General features: G+C 39.8%; 1 protein-coding gene and 1 long non-coding RNA gene across 3 annotated transcripts in view; one reads left to right on the top strand and one right to left on the bottom strand.

Annotated features, from left to right (window-relative positions):
* The window catches only part of LOC125485926, a 60,539-nt gene that overhangs the window by 32,311 nt on the left and 15,443 nt on the right, over nt 1-12,785 (bottom strand). The window lies entirely within an intron of this gene.
* The window catches only part of LOC109916359 (sodium- and chloride-dependent GABA transporter 1-like), a 70,901-nt gene that overhangs the window by 51,973 nt on the left and 6,143 nt on the right, over nt 1-12,785 (top strand). Inside the window, exons 6-11 of the mRNA XM_020516073.2 lie at nt 206-309; nt 4,487-4,611; nt 5,128-5,240; nt 8,916-9,056; nt 9,709-9,808; nt 11,713-11,813. Coding sequence (XP_020371662.1) covers nt 206-309; nt 4,487-4,611; nt 5,128-5,240; nt 8,916-9,056; nt 9,709-9,808; nt 11,713-11,813 — 684 coding nt within the window. The remainder of the gene's footprint in view (nt 1-205; nt 310-4,486; nt 4,612-5,127; nt 5,241-8,915; nt 9,057-9,708; nt 9,809-11,712; nt 11,814-12,785) is intronic.

Here is a 12,785-nt window from a genome sequence, read left to right as displayed (position 1 = left end):
AAAGAATTCCAAAGATGTATGTAGTGTAATACACTGTATGTAGTGTATTCATGCAGTCTCACCAATGCTGTGCATAGTTATGGCAGTGTATTTCCAACATCCAAAGTATTTTGCTAGTGATTTGTGACATATGCATAATTTCTGCAGATTACAAGGCAAGTGAGTCTTTTGAATGTCTTAATTTCAAACTTGTGAATTCTTATAGGTATGGGTGAATGCTGCTGCACAGATTTTTAACTCCATTGGAATCGGCTTTGGCACCATGATATCTATGGCCAGTTACAACAAATTCAATAACAACGTACTCAAGTAAGAGTTTAATTTCTGCCTTAGTTTTGAAGAAGGAAAGCATTGAGAGTTGCGAGCATAGAACATAGAACACTACAGCACAGTACAGGCCCTTCGGCCCACGATGTTGTGCCGACCTATTATCCTACTAAGATCAATCTATCCTGCATACCCTACATTTTACTATCCTCCAGTGTGCCTATCCAAGAGTCGCTTAAAAGTCTCTAAAGGTAGCTGACTCCACTACCACTGCCGGTAGCGCATTCCACACGCCCATTTAGGATACTGAGGGGCCTGGATTGGGTGACACTGTCAGACCTCATTACACAACAACATGGAGGGAAAAGCAACCTTTAAGTTTCATGTTTATGTGGAATTTACAAAAGTGCATAAGAGATAAGCAACAAATACTGGTCCTTTCAGCAATGCTGTCATCTCATGAAAGAATAGCATAAACAATGATTGCTTGGACCAAGTAGTTAATGACTACTGAGATTTAAAGTAACTCTACCTCCAATCTGAATTTTAAAAAATGAGCCAGGTGTTTCTAATTTTTCAAATCAGATTTTCTTCTTGACAAAAAAAGGATTCTGGATTCAGTTATGTTTTAAATCAAATTAAATTTGACCCTTTGTATGAAGATGTGCTTCCAGACATCACCTTCTAAACAGCCTAAGTACAATTTTAAGATTATGTTCCATTGTTCTGGATTTCCACGCAAGAGTAAATAGTTTCTCTATCTACCTCAGATTTTCAATCAACTTAGTAACTTTTTTTTAAAAATTTCACCCACTGGGTGATGTTGGCTGGCCAGCTTTCATTGCCTGTCTCTAGCTGCCTTTGAGAAAGTGGTGATGAGTGGTCTTCTTGAAACACTGTAGTCCACATGCTGTAGGCTGACCCACAATTTCCTTCCGGAGGAAATTCCAGGATTTTGACCCAGCAACAGTGATAAATTTCCAAGGCAGGATGAAGGGAATTTTCATTTGGTTGTGTTTCCATATATTTGCTGCCCTTGTCTTTGTAGATGGAAATGATTGTGGGTTGTAAGGTGCTGTCTAAGGGGCCTGGGTCAATTTCTGCAGTGCACTTTCACTGTTGCTACTGAGCGTTGGTGTTGGAGGGAATGGATGCTTCTGGATGCAGTTCCAATCAACTGGGCTGTTTTGTCCTGGATGGTGTCAAGCTTCTTAGTGTTATTGGAGCTGCAACCATCCAGCCAAGTGGGGAGTATTCTATCACACTGCTGACATGTACCGTGTAGATGGTGGACAGGCTTTGGGGAGTTAGGAGGTGAATTACTCGCTGCAGTATTCCTAGCATCTGACCTGCTGTTGTAGCCACTTTATCTATATGGTGAGTCCAGTAGGGTTTCTGGTCAATGGTAACCCCAAGGATGTTGATAGTGGAGGATTCAGTGATGGTAACACCACTGAATGTTAATGGTCAGTGGTTAGCTGACACGGTCTTTTAGTGGACACGGTTATTGCCTGGCATTTGTGTGGCATGAATGTTAACTTTGCCACTTGTCAGCCCAAGCCTGCTGAGTCTCACATCAGTGATAGGGAAACTATTGGAGAAAATTCTGAAGGAGCAATTTAATACCCACTTGGAAAGGCATACGTTAATTAGGCATAGTCAGCATGACTTAGGCATGACTTCCCTCTGACAGAGGAATTTGTTAGAATTTTTTGAAAATGTGACCAAGTATGTGGATGAGGGAGGTTCAGTTGATGTAGTTTATATGGATTTTAGCAAAGCTTTTGACAAGGTCCCACTTGGGAAACTGATTGAGAAGGTTAGGCATATGGAATTAGAGGGAAACTTGGTGAGATGGATCAGAAACTGGCTTATTAATAGGGCACAAAGGGTACAGTTGGAAAGTTGTTCGAATGACTGGAGGCTGGTGTGCCACAAGGATCAGTACTGGGACCATTATTGTTTGTTATATACACAAAATGATATAGATGAAAATGTGAGGAGGATGTTAAGCGAATTAGCAGGCAACACCAAGATTGATAGAGCAGTTAACAGCAAAAAAGATGGTTGCAGGTAATATAGATGAGTTGATCAGATGGGCAGACTAGTGGCAGATGGTATTTAACCCTAATAAGTGCGAGGTGATACACTTTGGAAGAAGAAACAAGATGAGGGAGTATTTAAAATGAATTGCAGGACACTAGGTAGCTTAGAGGAACAGAGGGATCTTGGGGTAATTATTCACAGATTCCTGAAGTCAGCAGAACACGTTACTAGGCTAGTTTAGGCAGCATATAGGACACTTGCTTTCATCAGTCGTGGCACAGAGTACAAGAGCAAGGAGGTAATGTTGGATTTATAGAGTGTTGGTCAGGCCACAGCTGGAGAACTGTGTGCATTTCTGGCACCTCACTACAGGAAGGATGTGATAGCCCTAGAGGGGGTACAGAGAAGGTTCACCAGGATGTTGCCTGAGGTGGAAATATTGAGCCATAAAAGGAGAGACTAGATAGGCTTGGATTGTTTTCTTTAGAGCAGAGATGATGAGGGGGGACATGATTGAGGTGTCAAAGATAATGAGAGGTGTGGACAGGGTGAATAGAGAGCAACTGTTCCCTTGGTTGAGGGGTCAATCGCAGGAGGGCATAGTTTTAGGGTAAGGAGCAGGAGATTCAGAGGGGATTTGGGAATAAACTTTCTCACTCAGCAAGTGGTGGGAATCTGGAATGCACTGCCTGGGAAGGTGGTGGAGGCCAGAAACCTTACGACCTTTTAAAAAAAAATTGGAGGACTGCTTCAAATATCATAATATCTAAGGATATGGGACAAGTGCAGGACATTGGGATTTGTGCACTTTTAGTGGCAGTTACGTTGGTGCAGACTTGATGGGCTGAAGGGTCTTTTCTGTACTGTGAGAATCTATGGAAGGCCATTGAAGCAGCTGAAAAAGTTGGACATTACCCTGAGGAAATCCTTCATCTTTTATACTCTGGGGAATACAAACACAGCCTGGACCATCTGTCCTCAATTTAACTATTTCAGCCCTCGTGGTGTTTGGGTGAATCTATGCTGCAAGCCTTTCAGGTCAGTATATTCTTCATGAGATGCAGCTCCCACAATGAAATTCTAGTTTTCCCCTCAAAATTCATACTAGAGATTATTCTTTGCAATAATTTGAATCTTGGGACTGCTGTTTCACCCCACATTTCCCCCATTTCTCACCCCAACATTACAACAGGGACACCCTTCAAAATGTACTCAAGACCAAAAAACCATAAGTAGTAGGAACACAACCAGGCCGTTCAGCCTCCTCAGGCATTCAATAGGATTGTGGCTAATCTGACATTCTTCACAACCACTTTCCTGCACTTTCCCCACAACTCTTAATTCTCTTACTGATCAAGAATCTATTTATCGTAAACAAATACAAGGTCTCTGTACCACAACTCTCTGTGGCAAGGAGTTCCAAAGACTCGCAAACATCCAAGAGATTCCTCCTCATCCAAGTCTTAAATGGCACCCATTTATTTTGAGACTGTGCCCTCTGGTCTTAGTCTCTCCCACAAGGGAGATCATCCTCTCATCATTTACCCCTTAAACCTAATTAAATTTGAAACATTTGGATTCTTAAGTGTTTTGGGATGTCCTGAAAGCTGTTACATAAATTGAAGTTCTTAGGATTCAGTGATAAAATTTTTGATATGTTTAGCTTGCTGACTGTAGGGGCATAGGCTATGGGCATCTTCTGTGATGTATATAGTACAACTAGGTATGTTGTCAACCTCAAAAATCAGTAATTTGGATCTGGAGCAAAAGTTTCTTACTCCCTTAAAATCACATTTATTAATATTTCAACATCATTTGATGAATAAATGTTCTGTTTAAAATCGACATTTTGTTGAAGTGTCCAAATGAATTTCTCCCTTACTTTAAGGAGAGGAAGGATAAAAGGGAATATTTTGAACCAAAATCTATATTTTTCCCCAGTCATGAAGTATCAATTCATATTCTGTTTTTCCTCCCTGAAATTATGTCCTAACCTAAGGCCTAATTACACTTGCCCAAATTTGTGTATACCAACCCTGTGACTTGAAAATATGCCAATCATGCAGAACGGGGTTAGCACATTTATTCTGGAACTGGATATCAAATTATTGTTTAAGTGAAGATTTTCAAACTGTAATATTTACAAATCTTTATGGTTTTTCCCTTTTCTCAGAGATACACTCATTGTTGCAGTAACAAACTCAGCTACAAGTATTTTTGCAGGATTTGTAGTTTTCTCTGCAATTGGATACATGAGCCACCAGTATAACCTGCCTGTTGAAGACATCGCCACTGATGGTAGGTTTCCTTTTCAGCAATCTAGGGCATTTGGGTACACCCTTTAAACACTCAGTGAAGCTCCCTAGTGAGCACTGAAATTGCAATTATTCCCATTCTTCTGATCCAATTAGAAGTGCGTTAAAGTAAAATATGCTTTATACAGCAGTAGTTAATTGGTGATTTGTGCCATTTCCTGAATGATGTAAAAAGAAAGCCTTCAAATGATAGTTTTAACAAAAAAGGTCCATAAACTAGGAAATGTTTAATCACTTGGATGCAGTCCAAGACATTGACAGTGTGGTTAGCATTTGTATGTCAATTCAACCTGAACAACTAACTCTGAGGAAAACCCATGGAGTTGCTGTCCTCCTTTTACCCAGTTGACTCCAGAGCAGCACAGACTTGCTTTCTTTGTTGAACCAGCTCATTTTGGGGCTGAAATGAGGAATATCAGAAGAGCTAGTAGTCATATATTGGTTAATATCTGTTGTACATTTTTCTAATATCTTCTGATTGTCTCATTCCCTTACTCAGGCCCAGGACTGGTGTACGTTGTTTACCCAGAAGCGTTTGTCACCATGCCCCTTGCACCGATGTGGGCTTCATTGTTCTTCTTCATGCTTCTCTGCTTAGGTGTGGATAGCCAGGTGAGGAACCAATAATGATCAGACAGCTGATAGAAAGACTCAGAACTGTACAACCAATGCAAGAAAAGCCAAGAAGATAACAACTTTGAGACTGCAATTAGACAATGTCTGAAGGACTTGTAATTCTCTGCAGTATGAGTTACAGAAGCAATTCAGTTACATCAGAAAAAAAGGCCAGATTTTGTGATCATTGGCAAAGCAAGAATGCAAATAGACATATGAATTCTGAGACTATGTCCCTGGTTCTAGGCACCCAACCCATGAAAACAAGCTTCCTGCATCTATCCCTGTTAAGAATTTAGACCGATTGAAAAGATCATAGATCTTTTAAAGGTCATAAGATCATTTGATTATAGCCTCAACTCTGACAAGGGAGAGAGAGAGAGGGTATAGCAGATAGGTGGCTGATTGCCTCCACTGCTCCCTTGGAAAACAAATTCCATAGACTAACAACTTCAAGAGATATTCTCCTTATCCACCTTAAGCAGGACACCCCTTATTTTAAAATTGTGCCTCCTTGCTCTAGTCTCTTCCGCAAGAGAAAGATTCTTTCTGTACCTGTCATGGTCCTTCGTCATCTTACACTTTTCAATCAGATCACCTTTCATTCGTCTAAACGCCAGTGAATATAGGCCCAACGTGTCCAACCTTCCCTCATAACCTGTTCATCCTAGAAATTAGCCAGGTGAACCTCTGCATTGCTTCTAATGGAATTATACCCCTTCTTAAATAAGGAAACCAAAATTGTACACAGTACTCCAAATGTGATCTTGTCAATGCCCTGTATAAGTATAGGAAATCTTTCCTGCTCTTACATTCCAACCCCCTTACACTAAACAACAGCACTCTGTCTGCCATTCTAATCACTTGCTTTGCCTACGTACTAGCCTGTTGTGATTCGTGCATCAAGACACCCTCTTGACACTAAGTCACTGGAATACCTGAAACTGTGCTTGAAACCCCAATTTGGACAGAAGATGGACTCTAATTTAAGTAATTTCTTTTTATTCTTACTGTACCCCAAAATGGTGCTGGATTATGGTGACAAAACACTTTTTACTGTGAGATGTGACAATAAAATAAAATCATTCACATGACACCAAGATTTCTCTATACATCAAGTTCTACATGATCTTGCCATTTAAATCATCTTATGCTTTTCTATTCTTCCTGCCAAAATAGATAAGTTGACATTTTCCCACATTATATTCCTCACCTGCCAAATTTTTGCCCACTGATTTAACCTTTCCATGTACTTTTGCAGACTCTCTATGTCCTCTTCATAATTTACTCTCCTACTGATGCTTGGGTCACCAGCAAGTCCCCAAGCCAGGGAAACATACTTCTTGCATCTAGCCTATCTATCCCTGTTAAGAACTAAGTAAGTTTTAATGAGACAACTTCTCATTTTTCAAAACTCCAGACAATACTGGCACAAGTCTCCTCAATCTTCTCTTAGGGCAGTCCTGGCATCCCAGGAATTAAACTAGTGAACCTCTGTTGCACTTCCTCTAATGTGTATTTGTTAGGTAATGAGATAAAAAAAACTTTATACAGTACATAGGGTGTGGTCTCAGCAAGACTCTATATAATTACAACAAGGTACCTTTATTGCACACGTACTCATTGTCTTGAGATTAAAAAAGGTTAATATACCATTTGCTTTCTTAATTTTTGCTACACCTAAATGTGAGCTTCAGTAATTTGTGAACAAAGGTCACCTTGAATGTCAACACTTACCAATACCTAACCATACAAAAACCTGCAAGACGTGGGCGTGTTTCTTAATTAATACTTTGCAGGTGTCATCACAAAACAGAGGGATGATGCAGAAATAGTTAGAGGTGTGCAAAACTCTGGATAGGATAAACAAAGTGAGCAAAAAAAATTAAAGGATCTACCATTCATGAAAGTAAATAAATCACCAATCCTAGAGGAAATGTTTCCAAGGCCACTAGGGAAACAAGAAAAGAAACAACAGACGCTCTGGACATGATTTAAACCTTCCCTGGCTACAGGTGTGGTCCAAAAGGATTGTTAACATTATTGCTTTTAAAAAAAATTGCATAAAGATAAATACCAAGTAATTACAGGCCGCTATGAACCTCAATCTTGAGCAAATTATAACGGTCCTTCAGAAAATAAATTCCTAATAATCAAATTTAGAAAGGTATAGATGTATCAAAGACTGTTACCACAAATTTGTTAAGATTTAGTTATGTTTGACTCAGTTGAATTAGGTTTTTGAAGAAGCATCAAGCTCATTTGATTTGGTCTTATGGATTTTAGCAATGCTTTTCATTCGACCCAATTTGGTAGACTTGACAGAATAGTAAATGCCTATGGCATCCAAGGGAAGTAACAGTTGAATCCAAAATTGGCTCAGTGACAGAGATAGCAAAGATAATTGGGGCTCAGTACAAAGTTCTTTTGTCTTGCATGTTAATGATCTAGATTTGAATGTAGGGGCAGGTTAAGAAGTTAGTGGATCTGAGAAGAATTTTGGCCATCTGGTTGATAAATGAGGAGAAAAGCTTTAGACTGCAAGCCAATATCAATAGATAGGTTAGGTGGGCATTGAATTGGAATTTGAATCCAAAGAAATGAGTAATGCATTTTTAGAAGGGAAAACAAGGCAAGGAAATAAACAGTAAATGCTAGAATACTGAAGAACAGAAGAACTTTAGAGTGCATGTCTGTAGAGCCCCTAGAAAATAAAGAAGGGTTAACAAGGTGTTAAAGGAGGCATTCAGGATTCTTTCCCTAAATAGATGAAGTTAGATTAGGGAACTAGTGCCTTAGTGTATAAAGCACCAGTCATGTTTCAGCTGGAATACTGCTTACAGTGATGGTAATTGCATTACAGGAAGGATGTGATTGCATACTAGCAAAGGACACGAGGGATTTACAATAATGTTAGCAGGACTGAAGCATTTTAACTATAAAAGAAGATTGGATTGATGGGGGTTGTTTTCTTCGAAATGGAGCAGTTGAAGAGAAACTTAAATGAGGCATGTAGGATAATGAGGGACAAAACAAAGTTGCTGGAAAAGATCAGCAGGTCTGGCGGCATCTGTGAAGAAAAAAAAAATCAGAGTTAACGTTTCAGGTCCGGTAACCCTTCCTCAGAACGTTTTCCCCCCTCAGAATTTCCTTCCTCAGAAATCAGACAAACTCTGATTTTTTTCTTCACAGATGCTGCCAGACCTGCTGAGCTTTTCCAGCAACTTTGTTTTTGTTCCTGATTTACAGCATCCGCAGCTCTTTCATAGAACATAGAACACTACAGCACAGTACAGGCCCTTCGGCCCACGATGTTGTGCCGACCTATTATCCTACTAAGATCAATCTATCCTGCATACCCTACATTTTACTATCCTCCAGTGTGCCTATCCAAGAGTCGCTTAAAAGTCTCTAAAGGTACCTGACTCCACTACCACTGCCGGTAGCGCATTCCACACGCCCATTTAGGATACTGAGGGGCCTGGATTGGGTGGATAGGAAGGACCTATATCCTTTTGCAGAGGGGTCAAGGCTACACACCCAGAACTGGAAATTGGGAGTTGAATGGGTAACTCTTCGACTGGTACTGACACACTTGAACTGAATGAGTCAGTAGACTCTAAATTAAATTTTGTGTTTTTCATTAATATATACTCCTTTCCCTTCTTGTAGTTTGCTATGGTGGAGGTGATGGTAACCAGTTTGATGGATGCCTGGGGAAAGAACCTGCTTTATTTCTTCAAGCGCAAAGAGATTGTGGTTCTTCTCATTTGTTTTATCGCTTTCATACTTGGAATTCCAAACATCACCCAGGTATCCTCAATTCCTTCTGCTATATCAACATCAGCAGTTATTATCTATCTTCATCCAGCAAACTAATACTCTAGTAAAATAGCCAGAAATACCTTGATGTTTAAACAATGGTAGTCAGTTATTATAAACAGAGATCTCAGTCACCAGTTAAGCACTAGTACAGGTGATGAGCAGCTTAGTACCCTTGCATTTTATGGTCTCCCCTACCACACAACATGTTGGTTCCAGGAAAGATAGAATTTCCTTAGTTGTATTCACTTAGCACAGTCTTGGAATTGGGCTTGTGAAGATCTTGTGACAAATTCTGCTAAACCTCTGGAAGCTGCAATGCCAACATTCACTAACTTCCCAAAAAGGACCCTGTGGATAGGTTGCTAGGCACATGGCTATCAAGCTTCACCACTATCTGACAGTACAGGTTAAAAGTTAGAAACAGTGAATATTGAAAATCTAAACAAAAAGTGGACAGATCTACATGAAAGTAATTTCCCTTTTCAGATTTTGATGACAACAAACTTTTGTGTTTGCAGTATTTCCTGCTATTAGTATATTGTATTTTTTTTTAAATGTTTAAAACTGCAATTGGAAATGTGAATTCATCTTTCTGTAAAGCTTGAGGTAATTAAGTAACTTATGCATTTTGTTTTAAAAGGGTGGAATTTATGTATTCCAACTGATGGATCATTACACAGCTGTCGTCTCTCTCATGTTCCTGGCTTTCTTTGAAGTTGTGGCCATTTGCTGGTTTTATGGTACAATTTTCATTTTGTCTCACCATCATTTATTTGCCTGCTACTATGCCTTATATACCCGTATGACAGTCCTTCCCCTTCTATTACTTCAGCTAACTCTTAATCCTGTACTCCATCCACTTGCATTTCTTTGCCACATTGTTTCTTTCCTCCATCTGACATGGTGTAAACTAACACTGATGAGCCCAGTTATCTGTGCAAAAGACTGCACATAGATTACAAATGAACCTTTTATTAACTTTGAACCAGTAATGAATACTTCCCAAATATAAAACTGCACTTTTGAGTTTCCTACATTTCAGCAGCGATTCTACTTAAAACGTACTTGATTGGTTCGAAAAGCACTTGAAACCCTCAGTGATCATGAAACGTGACAAATAATTACAAGCTTTTTTAAACATCTAGTTCCTACTCTACAAATGCAGTCACATGCTGAAGTCCAAGGATGATCCTCACAATATGTGTTGAACATGTAATGAATTATTCATTTCAGGGGAAAGAGGGCACTGCCATTTATGGAAAATAAAATCTGTTGTGCATGTTCAGCACCTTGTAAGTGGCAAAGATAATTAAGGGATATGGTAATATTCAATTTCTTCCAGAATTTTGTTATTGCAACATTTTGATTACATGGTTAATCACCCTATAGCCAACTCAGTTAATTTAAAGAAAATAGTTGTCCATTGGTCTGTAAATCGCCACATTCAACCTAGTTTGTGAAATAGCCTCCATCTCTATCACTCTTGCTTACATTCTAAGCTTTTCTGACTGTTGGCTCATTCTCTCCATCCATGTCAATGGTTGAATCCTCAGCAGTGTTGCCTCTAACATTTGTGCAGATGTGCGATGCTGGGTTGTTGCACTGCACAGTTGCTACATTCCAATTGTTACCAGTTATGTTCCCTCACAAGCATTAGTCTTCAACCAATAAGCTGTGATGCATTTCATATTATTATATACACATTTCACATTATTACATACGCATCCCTCACTCAAAACATATTTTCTTGCATGATTCTGTGATCTCCTTTAACTAATTTTCCTGTAATGTCATAAAATGTTTGTAGACACTTTCTAGGTTGAAATAGCAATTCAGACAGTGAGATGCGTCTGCTTTGTACTGTTTGCCACTGCATTACCCCCAATGTGGTTGACTTTCAAATGCCCTCGCAAGCTGCTCAGTTGTAACAATTGCTACGAAAGTCTCAACAAAGAATTTAAACTGGATGCACCAACCTAACCACCAAAAATGACATTGGCAAAAACAGCCCTATCAGTTCTAAAGAGTCCTCCACTGTGGGAAGTGCCAAAATTGGGAGAGCTGTCTTACAGACTTGTCAAAAAAACAGCCTCAGTGTTATGTACTACAAGATGCACTGCAAAAATTCGAAAGATTCTTAGACCACATCTTACAAGTCTACCGTCACTTCCATCTAGAAGGACAAGGGGTGCCGATGCATGGGAACACCTGCAAGTTCCCCTCCAAGCCACAGTGGTGCCCATGTCCCATGAGTGGGGAAAAAGTTTTCAGAATTTGTGATTTTACAGAGTTTGAGTGAGGATATTTCCACGTATAATTCTCTCCTTCAGGTCACAAAATAGGTGTCCTGATCACAAGTCAATATCCTCTTCAGTGTCACATGACTGCACAGCAATTAGAAACTTACTCTGATAAGTAACATGGTGACAGCATTTTCAGGGATAATCTCTGGGATCAGGCTTTCTTCAACCAACCATTCTATTGCTAAGCAGGGGAACGATGAATAAGTGACTGACTGAGCAGAAGTAGTGGTCACAGTAATATTTAGGCTTATGTCAACATTGAGTTGAGGACACACATTACCTTTAAAACAGAATCTTTTTTGTTGAACAAGACTCTGATTCCGGTTTTGATTTTATTTTAGGCGTCCGTAGATTATCTGCCAATTACAAGGAAATGCTGGGAGCCCCGCCAAATCTCTTTTTCAAGCTGTGCTGGTGGGTTGCTTCTCCACTGCTTGTCACAGTGAGTAGTTCACCTTTTCTAATAACCTTTTCTCATCCATAGGATTTCCTGAAGTGGAGGGAAATTTAAACTACTTCACTTGCAGGGAATCCTCATACAAATTGTGAAATTTGTACTGTGTGAAATTGACTTTTAGATAAGAGTTGGTGAGGGTTTGACAGCCCAACCTTGCATTAATTTCTGGAATTCCAAGAAGCACCTCTTGTTCCCACCAAAACAATTTTAAACTCAAAAATACTGTGGCAAATCTTCTGCTGATTTAAGTCAGGCATTAAGTACATGCTTCACCCAACTGTCTAACAAAATGGCAGTCAGAATTCTACATGTGTCATTGGACTCCAGTTGATTTCTAAAGAGGTCTCTTGCTTGAAAGAGTTGCTTCTGTACAAAAAAAAAAAGAAACCCAGTCAACCTTGAGTTCACATCGATGAAGGTGGAGCAGTGGATGTGGCATATATGGATTTTAGCAAGGCATTTGATAAGGTTCCACATGGTAGGCTCATTCAGAAAGTAAGGAGGCATGGGATTCAGGGAAACTTGGCTGTCTAGATACAAAACTGGCTGTCCAATAGAAGACAGAGGGTGGTAGGAGATGGAAAATTTTCAGCCTGGAGCTTGGTGACTAGTGGTGTTCCGCAGGGATCTGTTCTGGGACCTCTGCTCTTTATAAACGACTTGGATGAGGAAGTGGAAGGGTGGGTTAGTAAGTTTGCCGATGACACGAAGTTTGGTGGAGTTGTGGACAGTGTGGAGGGCTGTTGTAGGTTGCAACAGGACATTGACAGGATGCAGAGCTGGGCAAAGAAGTGGCGGATGAAATTCAACCCGGAAAAATGTGAAGTGATTCATTTTGGAAGGTCGAATTTGAATACAGAATACAGAGTTAATGGCAGGATTCTCGGCAGTGTGGAGGAACAGAGGGATCTTGGGGTCCACGTCCATAGATCCCTCAAAGTTGCTACCCAAGTTGAC

This window comes from Rhincodon typus, chromosome 24 (assembly GCF_021869965.1).
Source record: "Rhincodon typus isolate 14 chromosome 24, sRhiTyp1.1, whole genome shotgun sequence".
Lineage (NCBI taxonomy): Eukaryota > Metazoa > Chordata > Chondrichthyes > Orectolobiformes > Rhincodontidae > Rhincodon > Rhincodon typus.
Note: the sequence above shows the minus strand (reverse complement) of the source record. Positions and strands in the feature narration are given on the sequence as shown.